At 46.6% G+C, this 18,808-nt stretch overlaps 1 protein-coding gene across 2 annotated transcripts in view; it reads left to right on the forward strand.

Annotated features, from left to right (window-relative positions):
- Frmpd2 (FERM and PDZ domain containing 2) overlaps positions 1-18,808 on the forward strand; it is a 101,379-nt gene that overhangs the window by 8,885 nt on the left and 73,686 nt on the right. For both annotated transcript variants that reach the window (XM_085828920.1, XM_085828921.1), the window contains exons 2-3: positions 14,640-14,765; positions 16,237-16,394. In XM_085828920.1, coding sequence (XP_085685046.1) covers positions 14,640-14,765; positions 16,237-16,394 — 284 coding nt within the window. The remainder of the gene's footprint in view (positions 1-14,639; positions 14,766-16,236; positions 16,395-18,808) is intronic.

Genomic DNA, 18,808 nt, shown 5'->3' on the forward strand with positions numbered 1-18,808 from the left:
TCTGCATACAGAGCATACATAGTAAGGACTTTTAAGCCTTGCTGGAGTACTGACCTTGTCACTGTGCAGTGTTCATAACAGTTCTCCTTGTTCTGAAATGACAGTCATTTCTGCAGCTTTCTTGTATTTGTGTTTAGTAGAATGTATTTTCATTCCTCTGCTTATTTTTAATTTATTTTTTTTTTGTCATTTCTCTTTATTTGTTTCAGCTATCTGTTCCTTTATTTTTGAAGTGTGTTTCTTGTAGCCAGTGGAGTAGGGTTTTCTTTTGAAATTATTTGTCAGTTCCTTTCGGTCCTGATCTGCCCGTTTATAATTGAAGTGATGATGAATACACTTGGATGGACAGTGGCTGTGTTTATGACTTTGCTCTCTCCTATGTTTATCTTTGTGAACATCTCAGGGTTGTAGCATTGCTAATAGTGCTCGATCGTTTATAGGGCACCATTGATAAGGTTCTAGTCCTGGATCAGTTACATGTCGTTTTACAAATGTTTCTCGTGGTTATGCTAGAGTTTGCAGTAAAAATTTACAGTGCACCTGAATCTACTTTTAAACAATTAAAAGTGTGGTTGGGAGCCGAGAGCAGGTGATCTTGGTCTCTCCCCTATCCTGTAGGACTGGTTGGCTGTCACTCATGTTCATTGATTTGGAATGTATTATTGGAACAATATTTTGTCACTACCATTATTTGAACAATTAGTTTCAGGGATCAACTAAAAATAAGGGAAATAAAGAGGTCTAAGATCTGAATTTGTGGCATTTATAGCTTTCTTGTTATTTGAAGAACTTAAAAATTATTTCTTTCAAGCCATATCTGCTGGGGACCAATTTTCTGTGTTTGCTTATCTGAGAAATCTATATACTAACTTTTGAAAAACATTTTTTTGCTGGATACAGAGTTGTAGGTCAGTGGTCTTATTTCGGAACTTTAGATATTTTGATTCACTATCTTTTTGCTTGAGTATTTTTTTTTTTTTTAAGAAGGGAACTCTAGTATACTTCTTATCCTTTTCATTCTAGGTAAGCTGTGATTTTTATCTGGGGCCTTCCAGGATTTTCTTGTGTTTGGTTTCCAATGTTTTCTGTATGATATGTCCATGTGTTAATTTTTTTTTTGTCCTGGTGAATGCTCTTTGAGCTTCCTGGGTCTGTATCTGCTACCAATTTGGAAACTGCTCAGCTGTCACATGTCAGTGCCTCTGCTCTGCCACTGTCCTCTTCCTAAGAGAACAGTCAGAGGTTTCACATTGCACACAGGTCTTGGATAATCTGCTCCACATTTGCCTAACCCACCCCCTTGTCCTTGAGTTTCAGTTTAGAAAAGTCTGCATTGACTCTTTCTTCAAAACATGGTCAGCCCACTGAAGCTACATTTCTCTCACTATGTGGGTGATTTTGGCAGATCATGTGACTTCTCAACCTTCATAATGGCAAGGACCAATTCCTTGTAACACACCAGTTTCACATATAGATACACAGACACCCATGCGCACCCTCAGATCCTTGCCCTCATCTTTACATCCCCTCACACCCCCACACCCTTATACCTCCACACCTTCACACCTCCACCCCTCATTCACTCACACACACTCACACTCACACCTTACCCTCCACACTAGCATACACTCACATATCATAGCCCCCACATACTCACACACACTCATACCTCACACCCTTCACACCCCACACCCTCACATCTCCACTCCCCACTCAACCCATTCACACACACTTCACCACCCTCACACTTCACCTCACACACTCACACTCACACCTCACAGTCCCCACACATTTTGCATGCTGACTCTGTTTCTCTGACCCCAGCTAACATCTGAGGTATCAGCTTCCTCCATTGTTCTTGGTTTTCTCTCTCCCACTGTGTTGAAGTTTCTCTAGAAATGTTCTCTTTCTGCCTCTGTCTGTCTGTCTCTGTCTCTGTCTCTGTCTCTGTCTCTGTCTCTGTCTCTGTCTCTGTCTCTCTCTCTTCAGTTTTTTAAGACAGAGTTTCTCTGTGTAGCCCTGGCTTTCTTAGAACTCACCCTGTAGACCAGACTGGCCTTGGAGTCAGAGCTCTGCCTGCCTCTGCCTCCCTAGTGCTTTGACTAAAGGCGTGTGCCACTGCCTGGCTAGAAATCCTGACTTCAGTGGCATCTGAGCCGTGCTTTTCAGAGAACAGGGTCTCAACAGACATGAGTTAGCTGAACTTTAACCCAATACCAGATGAAATGGTTCTTTTCATATATAAATCACTAGATTGGTAGAGCACAGAACTTTGATGCTTAACTCAAAGGCTCAAGACACAGTTGCTTTTTAAACTCACAACCTAAAAAAAAAAAAAAAGTCAACTTAAACGCAGGTGGCTCTAGCTAGCCTCGTTAGCTCACAGGATCCATGCTTCCTGAGACAGCCATGTGACTTTTGTAATCATACAGAAATTAAATTTCACTTTTTTCTATCTGGCGAAGGAACTTTTCTTTTTTTCTTTCTTTCTTTTTTTTTTTTTTTTTTGGCCTTGTTGGGTTTAAAGCATTTTCATGGAAACTTCAAAGGTTTAAGAAAACCCTGAATGAGGTCAAGCACTGTATTTCCTTCAACTCATCGCCATAAAGTGTGAGAGCTGAGGGTCCAGCCAGCTCATGCTGAGTCCCACACAGCTTCAGGAAGGCTGCAGTGGCACCCGCAGGAGAGCAGGTAGGACCCCTTGTGCATGGGCTGAACAGAAGCTGCATCCATAACCTTGAGTTATGTTTTTGACATTTTACTTTAAAAATTTCAGATAATGTCAGGAAGACAGTATGTTTAGACCCACGGACTTTCCCCATTTCTCAAACTAATTGCTTCTTTCAAAAGAAAAGACCAGGCCCCGGGAGCAATATTACCTGTCATGAATTCAATACATTGAAAAGAAACTGGTTATAATTACCTTCTAGTTACATCTAATGATGCGAATTTCTCATTACTACAATAACAAATGGTTTAATTTGTAAATAAATGGATTTACACGGGAGCAAATATTTCTTAAGTGAATGAGACTACAGCAAATTCAAGAGACAGTATGTAAAAGACTTGGAGATTGGAGACACACTACCACAAATGGCTCTAAATTGCACCTCTGAATGGGTGCCATTGCCAAGATACAGATGAGAGCGCCATCCATCTTGGAGCACCAAGGAGAGGTGGGCAGTTGGGCAGAACTAACCTGTTACATAGGAACTGGCACCTCAGCCTTACAGGTGAGGACGTGTGAGTTCAAGAGTGTCCTTGCTCAGAGTCATGCGTGAACAGCGTTGTCTCCACCATGTGGGGTGGCAATGGAGCTTAGGGGACCAAGAACAAAAGACACACGTGGAGAAGCAGCACTGGTGCAATTCCAGGCATTGTATGCTTGCTATGGTATGAATCTGGAATGTTCCCCAGATGTTCATGTCCTGAAGACTCATTGTGACAGGGTTGTCTGAGGAGCCAAGGAACCTTTTAGGGGTAGAATCTGCCTAGCCCAACTATATCCCCAGTAGCAGGTCTGTGAAGGTTATACCTAGCCCTAGCTCCACCTCTCACTCTGCTTTCTTTTGGCCATTGTCTTAGTCAATGTTTTATTGCTATGAGGAGACACCATGACCACAGCAACTTTTAAAAAAAGAAAGCATTTGATTGAGGCTTGCTTACAGTTTCAGAGGTTTAATACATTATCATCATGGCAGGGAGCATGGTGGCATGCAGGCAGAAGTGGTGCTGGAGAAGTTGAGAGTTCTACATCCAGATCTGTAGACAGCAGAAAGAAGAAGCCACTGGGTTGGTGTGGTGGTTTGAAAAGGAATGACCCCCATAAGTGATTTGGATGCTTGGTTACCAGGGAGCAGCACTGTTTGAGGTTTCAAATGCTCAAGCCAGGCCAAGTGTTTCTCTCGTCCTGCTGCCTGCTTATCCTATGTAGAACTCTCAGCTACCTCCCTGGCACCATGTCTGCCTGGGTGCTGCCACGCTTCCCTCCATGATGATAATAGACTAGACCTATGCGTTATAAGCTAGCCCCAGTTAAATGATTCCCTTTATAAGAGTTGCTGTGGTGTCTTTATGCAGCAATAGAAACCCTAACTAAGAGAGCCTGACTTGGACTTCTGAAAACCCAAAGAACACCGGTGGGGTCACACTTCCTTCAACAAGACCACACTTCCTAATTCGTCTCAAAGAGTGCCACTCCCTGATGACCAAATGCTCAGATATACGAGCTTGTGAGGACCGTGTCTGCTCAAACCACAACAGCCATCATGAAAAGAGCTGCCATCACGAACTTCATTGAAATCTTCAATATGGTGGAGAGTGCCTTTGAGACCAAGGTGAAGGCAATCTAGCCCTCAGAGTCGTTTCTATCAGGTGTTTGGTCACAGTGATGCAGAGGTCACTGCAGAGAACTCTGGAGTCTTTAGTTTGAACAAAGGCTTGAACGGAACAGAAGACTCATTTCATTTATGGGGAGTGAAGATGCAGCCTGTCTAGTGGCAAACTCCTCTTGGATCTTGATTTCAGTGTGGGTGGATAGTTTTCAATGCCTTTCCAAAGGTGCAAGAAGCAGGGTGGTGGGGTTACAGAACAGTGTGGTCAAGATCTCTCTGCAAGCTGTGACTCCTTAGAATTCCCACATCCTCCCTGGTTCCTTCTGGGGAGTCTATTTTGGGGGCCTTGAGACAGTTGAAGCATTTCAGTGAGGGTGAAAATGGGATGTTTACTGTACCTCAGTCCCAGCAAACAGATGGAAACAATTAACACCATATCTTCAAAGTCATGCCTTGGAAGCTGCTCAGAGCCCTGATGCTCACAAGCCTGATCTGGAGGGTCGAAGCAGAGATGGAAAAAGACAGGAGTCAGGATGAGCTCAACTCCTTTTCTATTCTGAGTGCTTCAATATAATCTCAACAGTTCTGTGATGCAGCAGCTGCTGACCCTGTTCCTCAGAGAACAAAATCGAGGCTCAGAGAGGTTAAGCATATCCCAGTGCACAAGGTCCCATAGCCACGGGGTCAGAAAGCTGGGGACTCAATGTCTAAAGCTCACATCGTGTCTTGGCCTGAATAATACCCTTCCACAAACTAAACAGAGGGAAGTCCACACCCTCATTTAGGGAATCTATAATGCCTACCTTCTATGCAGAAGAGACTGTAGATGCAACCAAGTTAAAGCATCGACATGGGAGAGGATTCTAGATTATCTAGATAGATCTCACACATCTCTGTGCTCACAAGATGGGGGCAGAGAAGACAGAACGACTCCAGAGCCAATGCTCAAATGATGTGGCCATAAAACCAGGAATTCTGACAACCATTTGACACTGAAAGAGGCAAAGAATATGCCCCCTGACTGCTGCCCTTGCCAAGCACCAGGAGGGAGCGCAGCCCTCACCCCTGCCAAGCATCAGGAGGGAGCGCAGCCCTCACCCCTGCCAAGCACCAGGAGGGAATGCAGCCCTGCACTCACTCTGATTTCAGCCTTGTAGCCTCTGAAACTGTATGAAAATGAATTTATGTTCTTTTAAGTCATCGAGCCTGCAATAATTTGCTACAACAGCCACTAGAACATAATACAGGACCTGAGATCAAAACCTGGAAGCCAATACTTCAGAGGATATGGAAGGCAGTGCAGATGCTAAGACTGTTAAAAGGAGAGAGAGTAATAAATGATAGAAAGCCACCCGAGGAAGGAGCAGTGCCTGGCCACCAGCTGCCATGGGATCAGGAGGTGTGTGCACTGTCCACAGTCTGCCTCCTGTGGCTGTGCATTTATGCCTTTACTTTGTGGGCATCGGTACCCAACCCCAGAGATAAGAATAGGGCCTAGAGACCTGGGCCCAACTTCCCTCCCAGGGCATTCCAGAGGGCTGCATGTCTCTCTAGAAGCCATGGGCCAAGGGCAGAGCTCCTCAATGGATCCTTGATGGAAGCTGGAGAGGGGCCTAGCAAATTCAGGGAGTGACACTGCTCAAGGCCAGTAATCAGTCAAAGACACTTAGGACCTGCAGAAGCCAGCACCTGGTCAATACTGCCTAATAGTGTGACAACAAACACACATGGAATCCACTGGGGTAGGTGGCCTGTCACAAGCGGCCACCCAGGTATCATGGATCAGCAGCTGTCTAGGGCATGTGGATTCAGGGTTCTTCCTGCAAGCGGGGTAGTGTAATCCTTGTCAGTGATGAAGGTCATGTACACACACACACACACACACAAACACACAGAGTTGCTCAGAGGCAGGCCTGGGCACGAGGCTCCAGCCTGCCTTTGCTCCAAGTGCACTGTGCTTGTTTTGCACAGCAGCAGCCAGCGGGCCAAGCTTCCCGCTGCTGTTAGGCAAGAACTCACACTGCTCCTGCTAACCCCTGTGACTCTGCCTCCCGTCTCTGTCCTCTGCGTTCTCACCACCTTCTCTACTGTGCAGGGCTCTTGTGTTCCTGAATTCTGTTAAGCCTAATGATATTTGTGTTCCTGCTTTGGATGAACCCACCCTACCTGCACAGAGTGCTTTCACAACCTCTGAGTGTCAGCTCAGATGCCACCTCCTAAGATTCCTTTCCTGATATTCTGTTAAAGGTCCCTCTCTCTCCCTGTAACTGTATGCTGTCATACATCAGCTCACCTCAGTCTCTCTGCAGCCTGTCAGTCTGAGATGGAGGTATTTTATTTGCTTACCCGTGCATTGCTTGTTTTCCCATGCCTGTCCCCAGCCCTCACAACAGTAAGGGGTTTTACTTGCTGCTTATCTACTCTGAGAGATTCAAGTACGCTATGCCCTTAATAAACACATGTTAAATAAAGCATGTCTCAGAGAGAATTGCCAAGACAGCCTCGCAGACGGAAGTCTAGCTGCTGCCTCCATGGACCACGTGAGAAGCACTGAAGGTCATGGGTAGTAGAGTGTGTTAGCTTGCACCCAAACCAGGCTGAGGGCTGCTGCAGGCTGAACATTAACCACAATGAGTCTTGTCAGGCAGGATGCATGAAAGCCTAGACGCGCACAGGGTTGAGTCCGTGAACGCATACCCTAGCCTGGGATGGTGAGAGGGTTCTTAGGTCTTGAGATGACTCCAGACGACCTCAGATAATGAGATCCATGGAGGCGAGATAAAGGAGGAAGGTTCACGAGAGATGAGATGGGGGTTGTGTGTGTCGGCCAGAGCAGTGCCATTGGCTTGGTGCTGTGTTCAGAGATTCCTCACTAGGCGGCCGACCAGACTGATCTGTGAAATGTGATCCCGTATTCTTTTAATAGTTAATAGTACCCTTTTTAGTTCATTGCACAGCAGTACCTTGCCCACCAGACCATTTAGAGAAACTTGGAGAGAAGCCCAGAGGCATCGTGGTGTGATGAAAGGCTTCTCAGCTGCAGACTCTCCAGACTGCTGCTCTGTGAGGCGCATCATGCCATCTCCACAGCCAGCAGAATGTGGAGGAAAAGTGTGTTGCCCTGGAAATCAGGGACACGAGCCTAAGCCCAAAGTCATCTGATGCTGGCCGAGTCATCCTATCTTTGCCCCTCAGTTTCCACATCTGTAAAGTGGGTATGACAACAGCCCATTTATATTCTGTAACCAGGCTGATGTGACTGACCCAATCAACACACTGAATTTGACTTGACACCCGGTAAGCCCTAGGGAAGTGGGCTCGTGTTTTCGTTGGAAGAAATGTCAACTGGCTCCAGAACCATATTTGAAGAACATATTTACTGAGACTTCAGGTTGGTTCTTGACAACTGGCCCAGAGTGGAGACTGTAAAGTAGACCCACAAGGACTACTACTGTCCATTGGGATGTCTCCCACAGGCTGCTGGTGTGGAGGGTTGTGGCTAAGGGAAAACAGGAATCTGGATGGTTCTAGGCACTTGCGCTCTCCTCTGGCCCCCAGCTATCCCTGGGGCAGGTCATAGTACACTGATACAGGTCTGGAGCCTGTCCGACAGGGAGTTTGCACAGAAAATGGGGGTGTGCACATTCCTTCCTGCAGAGCCATCATGGTTATGCGTTAGAACAGGTATGAGGACGGGACTGGGACTGCGCTCACTGTGGATGCTGAAATAGTGTCACTTTCCACAGTAAGAACCACAGCTTCAGGTCTCCAGGACCTCTCAGTCTTGGCAACGAGAGAGGGTGGCCCTCGTGAGCATGTGTGCGGTTCATGTTAGGTGATATTCTTCCTTTTAAATCAAGGGTTGCAACTGACCTCTTCTGTCACCTTTCCTGGAGCTCTTACTTCTCATGTGGATCCGAATCACTGTCTAGTATGTGCTAATCTCAGTCTGAAGGATCCCTTTCAGCTCTTGGGGGAGGGGCAAATCTACCAGCAACAAATTAGTTTTTGTGGTTATGTGGGAATGCCTCCATCTGGCTTTCAGTTCCCTTTTAGACTTATTTGTGTGTTTGTGTGTGTGTTCTTGACTGAGTTTACATGCACAATGTGTGTCCAGGAGCCCACAGAGGGCAGCAAAGAGTGCCCGATCTCCTGGAACTGGTAGTTACTGGTGCCACATGGGTCATGGGAACCGAACATGGGTCTTCTGCAAGAGCAAGAGAAATTCTTAACTGCTATGCCATCTCTCCAGCCCTTCTCCTTTAGTTAAAGGACTGCTTTATTAGGGATAGAATTCTTGACAGCCTTTTTCTTCCCTGCCTGTTGAATACGTCACTCCGTTACGTCCCTGAACCAGCATAGGTTTACAGGATAAATCAGCTGTGTGTGTCTTATTGAAGGATTTGCTGTCTGCTCCTTCTTCCCTTTTTGCTCCTTTCAATGTTCTTTAGTTCATTGCTGGCTGTTTAATTAAGATGTGGTACTCCGTGGGTCTCTGAGTGTATCCTCCTGTGTACAGCTTAATGTTTTCATTACAGTCAGGGTGCTCCCCTCCCTCAGAGATTCCAGCTCCCAGGAAGTTAGTGAAGCTCATGGTGTCCTACAAAGAGCTGAGCAGTTGCTCATTTTTCTTCATTATTTTTTCTTTTCTTCCTTTTTCCTAGGCTGATAGTCTTCATTGCTTTACTTTGGAGCTCACCACTTTTTGATGATGTCAGCTTTTGAAGTCCTCTGATGAGTCACTTTAGCCATGGCACTTTTGTCTTTGCTTAGACTTTCGATCTTGTTACTGCTGTTCTCTACTTAGTGAGGAATCCTTCTCCTGCTTTCCCTCAGTAGCTTTCCTCCTCTTTCTCCTTTCTCCTCCTCCTCCTCTTCCTCCTCTTCTTCCTCCTCCTTCTCTTCCTCCTCCTCTTCCTCCTCTTCTTTCTCCTTTTCCTTCCTCCTCTTTGACAAGGACTCTCTACAAAGCCTTGGCTATCCTGGAACTCACCATTTATACCAGGCTGGCCTTGAACTCAACAGATCCACCTGCCTCTGCCCCCAAGTGCTAGGATAAAGCCCAACTTTCCTTCAGTTCTTTAGACACCAATTTGGTTGGTAATGTGAACTTTTTAAGCAGCTAATATGAAGTCGTTGACTAGTAGGTCCAAAACCTGGGTCTCCTTAGGATTGATGACTTGTCTGGCTTTTGTTCTATTTATGGGCCACTTAATAAAAGGTTTATTTCTTTGTATTTTATGTTTATACACGTTTTATCTGCATATATGTTCATGCTCCACATGAGTGTGGTGCCAGTGGAGTCCAGAATATTCCTTGGGACTGGAAATACAGACAAGGAAATACAGAACAGCAGAATATTCCTTGGGACTGGAAATACAGTTGCAAGCCACCATGTGGATGCTGGGAGCTGAACTCTGGTCCCCGACAAGAGCATGCCACTTAGGCATCTTTCCAGCCCCCGTGGGAAATTTTTCTTATTTCTTTGCATGTATCATATTTTTCTAGAGTGGATTAAAATATGATTTTAAATGATATGGAAGGCACTTCTAGAAAAATCTCCCTCCTGGTCCTCTCCAGGAGTGCCATGGTTGTTCTTGATTGTGGTTTACGCCTTTAACTACTCTCCAAGCCCTGCATTCTTCGTTATGAGTGGCCACTGGGGTCTTCATTCAGTTAATTTAGTAGTTATGTAAGGTTGGTGAGGAATATCCTTAAATGACTGGATCCAACAAGTCTTCCTAGTCTTTGCTGAGGGTCTTTGCTGGGATGTCTGCAAACACCAAGGCCAGCAGAGTGTTCATCTGTGTGAGGCAAGAAGGACATCCAATTTAACACGACTCAGTAACTGGTTTTTGGCTCAAACTTCTAAATTCAGACACTGGGCAGTTTACTGTATGCATATTTAAGTACAATACAAGTTGAAAAAAAAAGTTTCCTGGTGTAACACAATCCCCCAGGGCACAAGTACCCATATTCCATCAAAACCCCTAGTGTACTTCACTTCTTCCATGAAGCTGGGTTCTGGAGATAGGCTACATGTATTATCTTAAGGACCTAGGGGGATCTGGTGTGGTCTATTTCATAGGTCACACAGATATAGGTCGTTTGGGTTATTATTCACCTCCCGTCCTGGTTGTTGGAGGTTGGTATAGCCTGGACCTACAGATAGTGCATATCACCAGTCTATTAGCTACCTCCATTACTGCCTTCTGGGTGGAAAACAGGATATACATCTCTCTCATAAAAGAGACAGTGCTTCATGGTTAACATTCCCGCTTGCCTTTGTGCTTATCTTTAAGCACAAGGACCTCTGTGCTCCCAACAGGTCTTCGAGGGATGATGCAAGGACATGCCTCCATCCATCTGCTGAGCAGCCCACAAGTCTGGCTTAGCATCTGCTTCCGACTTGTTCGGTTTCTAATGGTGGACTGGAGGTGAATGTTTAGAGCCCTTGTAAGTAGTCCAGAGCACATGTACAACCCTGAACTGGAACAGTTCTTCAAGTAAAAGTGACTTTCTAGGTTCTTGGAGCTGTTTGAAGACTTTCCTAATTGGCTGATGTCTTCTCACTCACCAGCTACTTTATGAATTCTTGGCTCACTTACTGTCTCAACCAATCCTATTGTGATTATGGGCAGCTGCAATGTTAAATAGTTGGCACTGATTTTTTTTTTTAAAAATGCCTCTATAGAAACGTCTGTTGGTACCGGAGGAACTCTGAATTGGGTCAATGAAGACTGATTTTTTCTTCTTAGAGCATTGTTGGAGGCTAGCTTCAAGATTCTACTTTTTAAAAAGCATGTGTTCTCTGCAAGAGCAGTGCATATTCTTAACTGCTGAGCCATCTTTCCAGCCCCAGTACAGATAATTCTTTTGAGAGATTTCCAGTGGTCATGCTGGCAGTTCAGGTAATAACAAGGTCAGAGGATGGGGTTAAAAAGAGGCGCAGCTGCGGCCTAATCCTGTGGTGTTGACGGAGCTGTTCATATCTTCACTGCTTCTGTGAACAGGAAGATTTGGAAAGGCTCTTACTTTTACATTCCATGACGCCTTCCCTCCCTCCCTCCCTCCCTCCCTCCCTCCCTCCCTCCCTCCCTCCCTTCCTCCCTCCCTCCCTCCTTCCCTCCCTCCCTCTCTTCCTTTCCTTTCTTTAAATAATGTTTTCCTTGAGGACTCCAGTTGTTTGACCTACACATTTACCATTTGGACTTTGCAGTTGCATTTCTGACAAAGCCCAATGTGCCTCTTGCACACAGTGTGGCCTTTGTGCAGGAGTTCGGTGTTTGGGTTTCGAGAGTGTCTCAGTCCATATGTGTGTCTACATGCACACGCTTATCACATGTCTGGGGTCAGCAACTCCAGTGAGCTCGAGCAGAGCTTCCACACTTAGATGAGACCTGAGTGCATGTGAGCATGTGTGTTTACATGCATGTTGCATGTGAGCATGTGTGTTTACATGTGTGTTCAGATTTACTTGTTTATTCAGGGTCATATAGCAATTGCATGCTTAATTTTATAAGATACTAACAAGCTGTTTTCCAGCACACCCTTCGGCTTCACAGTCTCACTGGCTGTGTGAGAGATTGGGTGTCTACGTGGACCCGCTGGCATCTGGGTTATGACAAATGTTTATCTTAGTAATTCCAGAGGGATTTGCAGTATCACATCATTGTGGCCTTAATTTGAATGTCTCTCATATCTAATGATGTTTAATATATTTTTATGGGCTTAATTTGGTATCTGTGCAAATATCTTTGGGGACATGTCTGTCATTTTCTAATTACACTGTTTATTTTCTTGTGTGTGTTTGTACAACTGAGCAAGTGTTCATGTAGGCGAGTGTGGATATACACTTACCATGGCACGCGCACACAGGTTTGGAGAATGACCATGGGGATGGTCCTTACCTTCAACCTTGTTTGAGAAAGTGCCCCCCCCCCCCTCCGCAACCCTGACAGCGCTGCCTGTCTGCATGTCAGGCTAGTTGGCATGTGAACTTATGGATATTTAACTGTCTGTTCCTCCTACATGGTAGAAGTAACTATAGGCTCTTATGTTGCAGCCAGCTTTTACTGGTGCTGTGAGATTTGAACTCATGTCCTCATGCTTAGGAAGCAAGAGATTGGACCACTGAGCTGTCTCTGAATCCCTTTTCTTATTGATGGGTTGTGAGAATTTAAAAGTATACACTTTAAATATGTGTGCCCTTTTCCCAGATGTGGTTTTAAAATTTTTTTATCTTAGTAAAATTTGTTTTTCATACTCTTCATGGGATTTTTCTCAGAGCAAAATATTTCACCGATGTCCTATTTATTACTTAAACACCCTTTTATAGGTTATTTTCTTGGTATTATGTTCCCAAAACCTTTTACCAGTCTTAGTCCCTACGTTTTCTCCTTTGCTTCCCTGAAAGGGTATGTGAACTATGTTAAATCTACAACCTGCTTTGAGCTAATTTTTGAAAGTTGTGGGGTTTAAGCCTGCGCTCAAGGGCTCTGTGAAGAACCCATGGCTGTTTGCTGACAAGGCCTTCCTTCCTCCTTGGCATTGCTGAATTGAAATGACTTCTCTAGGAGCCAGTCTGCCTAACATTTACATTGAAGTTGTTTTTTTTTTTTTCTTCTACTCTTGGCCTCTCCTTGGAATTTTGAGAGTTTTGTCTGCAAATCAAAGCCTTTCTCCCTTATCTTTGATAAAAGCCATTCTCTGTGATTACAGTTAGAAACTTGCAGATAAGTGGGAATGTTTAGCTCATAGTTCTTTATCAGTTTTTAAAGGGAGAAAATGAAAAGACAGAGAAAGTGAAAAGAACAGAACAGAGAGAAAAAGAGAAAAAGGATGGAGAGACCTGGGTTGAGTCCTAATTCATCTCTAGAAGATTTGATGGGTAGATATGATTGTAGAAATATGGATGTGGTTTGGTTCTGAGGAACACAGGCACTGTGTAATGGTCCACGAGGTGTAGTCAGAACATGTAACACCTCAGACATTCACCTGGCTGCTGGCACTGATTCCTGTGTCTGCATCTGTAGGTGTCGGACCCACCCTCAGAGTCAGTGGGCTCAGAGCAGATTGATTTGCCCCAGATGGACACAGGGCAGGGAATAAGGGACAAAGACAGGAGAAAGAGGAAGAGGGGAAGGGAAGGGAACAAGGGAGAGGGAGGATGGGCATTTGTCCTGGGAGGACCGAGGACTGCCTCTGGATAGAGAGGAGACAGACACTGCCCATAGGCAAATGGCGGTTTATAAAGGTAAATGAGGAAACCCCATGTTTGGATGAGGTGTTTAAATTTAATTAGGCATGTTAATTAGGTGAGCTAAAGGGAAGCTTTTGATTGGCTGCACCCTGGTGGTGAGTCTCAGGAGGAGGAAGTGGCCAAGTAAGGGAATGGACCTTGGTGGCTAGCTTTAGGAATGCAGTCTATCAGTTTTTAGCAAGGCAGAGGGAATGAGGGAGAAGGACAAGGCCTGCCACAACCATGGCTGCCATGCTCGGGCTGCCTAGAGTCTCCTCACTGACTGGAGACCATAGGTGCCCTCATAGAGTCCTTGTGACAAGTCACTGCTCCCAGAGCCCCCTCCAGGTGTCCAGGTGCAGCTGGAAGAGCCAGGGGCCTCCACCCTAGGTGCTGAGCGGCGGTGGGCAGCCATCTTTGCTCAGCACGGAGGCCCAGGCTGCCTGTGGGTTCTCTAGCCAGCCTGACAAGGTACACCTGCCTTCCAGGCTCTGGCTGCAGAAAAAGCTCTGCTGCCACAAACAGATTAGGAAAAGCCTTAGCCCTTCTAGCTGCCTCCAGCAGGGCTTTGGAGATTAGTGAGGGCGTCTTGGGGGTGGGGGGCAAGTTGAAATGTCAGCTTTGGTTTAAAGGATCCTTCTAGAAGGAAACAAGGCTGCTCTCCTGGCAGGGGTGCTTCCTGCAGCTTCTTTCTGCTCTGGAATTTAGGCTCTCTGCAAGCAAACACTGGCAAGGTATACGCATGTGTCTCAGGCTAAAATGTTGTTAGTCTGGTTTCCCAGACAGAGATGTGCCTGGTATAGGGTACTCTCCTAGAGGAGGGGTACTTGCTCCATGTTTCTTGTCACTTCTTCAACCTTTCATCTGAGAGTTAATTTGATCAATTTATTGCTCATTCACCAGGAAGCCACAGACCTGTCTGAATGCCTTTACTTCTCCAGTCTGCTTGCCCTGTGCCTAAGAGGTGTGGAGGATGGGAGCAGGAGATCCAGACACTACCAAGTAGCTGGAGTGATAGAGCATTTCCCGAATTACAGTGCGCTGTTATGTGTGTGTCTTCATAGGCATGAGTGTGGCCTCCGTGACACTTGCTAGTGCCCTGCAGGTCAGAGGAGAAGCCCTCTCTGAGGAGGAAATCTGGTCCCTCTTGTCACTGGCTGCTGAGCGGCTCCTGGAAGACCTACGTAATGGTAAGAGAGTGTTTGGGGGCAGCTGAGTCACAGGACACTGAAAGTAAAGCCTCCTAAACGAACTCCCTTATCTTCCCCATCTGTGATCAACCCTACACTTTCAGAAAAAGACCACAAATGATACCCACCAGGCAGCTGCAGTGAGAGGTGGCCTATGTCCAAGGCTTGTGCCACACAACAGAAGAACCAAGAACCAAAGCCTCTGCTGTGGGCTTGCGTAATGCTTATAGAGACCAGAGGCAGCAACACAGGCCTCTTCTGACACCTGGGACATGCCCACACTCTGTCAGACCCTGTCCCATCAGAAGGCGGAACCCATGTTCTAAACAAGGGAGGTTAATACGAACAGTCACCAAGCTGAGATGTGGAGAAAATGAAGGTGTCAGGATATTCTACACCTTGGATCCTTGGAGCCGAGGGCTCATCCCCCTCCTCAGGTGGGGTGTTGTCCTGATGGAGGAGCTGTGCTTCTAGCTCATGATGATGATGATCTCTGGATTATCTGGCCATCTTCAGTCATGGTCTTCAGTCATGGTCCAGGTGGGGCAGAGGCAATTGGCAGGTGATGGTTCACAGAGGGCATGGAAATTAGGAGGGACCCGTTGGAATGTGAGTACACTCAGGTGAACAGGCTGACAGTGTTGGCCAGGAAGACCTGAGCCTGCAGCACCTATATGGACAGGTCCATGAGAAAATGGTCACAGGGTGAAGCCAGGCCTTGAGGTACAGAAGGGCTTTCATGTCCCAAGGCTGAGTCCAGGACAGAAGTGCCCCTACCTGGTCATTTCTTATTCATACCAAGGTCTCCTAGACACAGTAGAAGAGGCCCTACTTCCTGTGAGGTCTCTGCAGAGCCTTCTATGGGAAGAATTATTCACAGAAATAGTTAAAGGAGACAGGATGGAAAGGCGATTTGGAGGAATGAGGTGTTCAGTTGGCAGATGAAGGAAATACAGAGAACCTACACTTAGGTATCGACTTGGAAGCCCTCTGATTTAGCAGCCCAGCATCAACATCAGGGCGTGTGAGGCCACACAGCCTCCTCTGGACACAGAGTCCCAGCACCAGTCACTGGAAGGAGGCCACACACCTATGCCTTAGCTTCTCTACCTCCTGAACACTCACTCCTGTCTCCTGTCCTGAGGGATCTGACAAACTGCTGTAGATCTGTTCTGTGACCAGCTGCTGCCCCTGAACAGCCACAAGGAACTCAGGTCTGCAGCAATTTCCAGCTGGTCTTGACTTTTTTTTTTTTTTTGACTATTTACTTTAAAACTTTCAGGTCCTTGACAGATTCAGATGTAGGTGCTAAATTTTTGACCGGTTATAGCTACCTTTTGTAATATACTTTTCTATGTGCTGGGTGGAGTTTATTCCATTCTGTGTCAATATAGGTCAGAATCAGTCTCAGGAACAAGTGCTGTCGGGCACAGTGGCTCTGTTCCCACACCCTGTTGTGCATCCTTTTCAGATTCCTCAGACTACGTGGTCTGCCCCTGGTCACTCCTGCTTTCTGCAGCCGGAGGTCTTTCTTTCCAAGACCACGTTTCTCACATAGAGGCTGCACCGTTCAAGGCTCCTGAACTGCTACAGGGATCAAATGAAGAGGGGCAGCCTGATGCATCACAGGTAGGTGTAGTATGCTGCCTCTCCCAGGGAGACACCCAAAACTCTCTGCCCAGCCCCAGTTCTGTTTCCAGGCTTTCTTGCCAGCAACTCACTAGCCTTTGGACAAGGCAGTTCAACCTCACTGAACCCAAGTTTCTCAGTCAGTTAAGTGATGCAAACATAATTCTGCCGATCCAGTTTTGTCAGCATTAAAAAAAAAGTGCTGGGCCTGGGGAGGTGGCTTGCTGGTTGATGGGCTCGCATATAAGCATGCAGAAAGCCAGATGTGGTGGCGCACGTCTCTAATCTCAGTGCTAAAAGATGGAGGTGGCAGGATTCCAGGGCCTAGCTGGCTAGGTAGTTTAATCAACTGTTAAGCTCCAGCTTCAGGAAGAGATCTCAAAAAACAAAGAGGGAGTGCTAAAGGAAAGTACCCACTTGTCAGCCGCCAGCTTCCACGTGTGTGCACGTGGGCATATGCACACCCCCATACCCATATGTATATATATCACACTCACATACAGAGGAGAGAGAGAGAGAGAGAGAGAGAGAGAGAGAGAGAGAGAGAGAGAGGCCATGGCTGGGCAGTGGTGGCACGCACCTTTAATCCCATCACTAGGGAGGAAGAGAGAGGTAGGTGGAATTCAAGGCCAGCCTGGTCTACAGATGGAGTTCCAGGACAGCCAAGGCTACAGAGAGAAACTCTGTCTTAAAAAACAAATAAAACAAAACTAACCGACCAAACAAAAACCCTAGTCATAATAGTAATTATTATTAATAATAATAATAAAATAAAAGCCATGCCAAGTGCCTTGTGCTGATGGTGTTGGCATCAGTGAAGACTTCTGAATTTCCTTAGTGAAAAATTGGCTTCCTTCTGAATAGCAATGTATTTGCAATGCATTCCAGTATTTGCAGCTAATAAAATAATAATAATAATAATAATAATAATAATAATAATAATAAAGAACTTGAGTGTCAGAATGCTCAGGGCAGCTGCACAGTGCTGGGTGAGCACAGCCCTTCTTCCTTGGCCTTTCATGGGGAACCTGTGGATCTGGGGTACTGCTCCTCCCAGGACCACTCTGGAATGCCGCTGCTTTCCCTTCGGGCTCTGAGAAGAGAATGGGCCCTTCCAGGTTTGGTTCATCAGTTTCCATGTAGCTCCATTGCACAGGCTTCCTTCCTTCTTCGAGCCTCCCCTGCCATGAGATCCCTGGGTGAGTCACCAGGCCTCTGGGGAGCTGGAGACAGCTACATCTCCTCCTTGGTGCCCCACCTGGGCTAAGTTGCCTGTCATGTTCTGGACTCAGCAAGCACATCACACTGATTCTGAGCTCTGGCTTTCTACAAGGACACACCAGTGGGATATGCAAATGCAGGCTTAGTGGCAAAGGGCTAGTAGCGAACAAGCCCTAGCCAGTGGTGGGTAAGAACTGACTGGGATGGCAACTACACCAGGAGAGCGAGGGAGTCAGGTCTGCTGTCCATTCTTGGGCTCTGTGGCGGCATGGTGGCTTGGTGTACCACATCTGCCCTTGTTTTCTTTCCCTCCTCCACACTCTGTTTGCTCTGGGCTTTTGGCTTCTAAATGAAATGCTGGCACCCTGTCCTCTGTGTTTTAGAGAGGCTGAGCGGAATTACCTGTGAAGTGCTGCCGGGGACTTCCCTGTGCCCTCCAGCACTTGCTGGGAAGGCTTTACACTCCCTGTGGCAGGTTGGCTTGAGGAAGCTCCGCCCACTCCTGTGCCCTAGCAGACCAGAGCTAGAGGAAATTCAGCTCCTCCATGCAGAAGTGTCAGGCCTTGGGAAATTCTAGGGCTCAGAAGAGGTTGAGCCCAGAACTGGGCAGGAATGCTGCAAAGATGCTAGCTAGGGAAAGAACGGAACAGTGAGTCTGAGTCAGAGAGAGCCAGTATGGGGTGGGGCTGGGTTCTAAGGAAGCTTGAAAGTGTTTGTATTGGCTGCTTACCCCTCTGTTCTGACTGGCCTCTGGAGTGCCTCCAGGAGAGGCCAAAGGCAGCATCCTCTGCCTCCTTAGGAAGAGGAAGCAGGCAGGGACATCTGGTCTCTTGGTCTACTATACCCAAGCAGTTCTGATGATCAGGGCTCCCTTCCATTCATCACACCAATTCTCCCTTCATCCAACTAGGCATAAGGTGTGAGGGGTATCTGGGAAGTCAGGAGTGTAGAGGTCTCAGCCGGGGCTGCGCTTAGGACCCTCCCCAAGCTTTGGCTACATGAGACTAACATCTCAACTCTAACCAGTGTGTCCAGCACCATTCCCAAGTCTAGACCAGACACAGGTGGAAGATGCGGGCAAGTCTCTAGCTGGGAGCCCCTTAAGTTTCCTTACCTCTTCTCATCCTCTGAGCAGGCAGATGTGTTCTCATCCACAGAGCCAGGATCTGCCTTCAAGAACCTTCTCCCATGTC

The sequence above is a fragment of the Mus caroli genome, unplaced genomic scaffold, assembly GCF_978045245.1.
Source record: "Mus caroli unplaced genomic scaffold, Mus_caroli_1 scaffold_12, whole genome shotgun sequence".
Taxonomy (NCBI): Eukaryota; Metazoa; Chordata; class Mammalia; order Rodentia; family Muridae; genus Mus; species Mus caroli.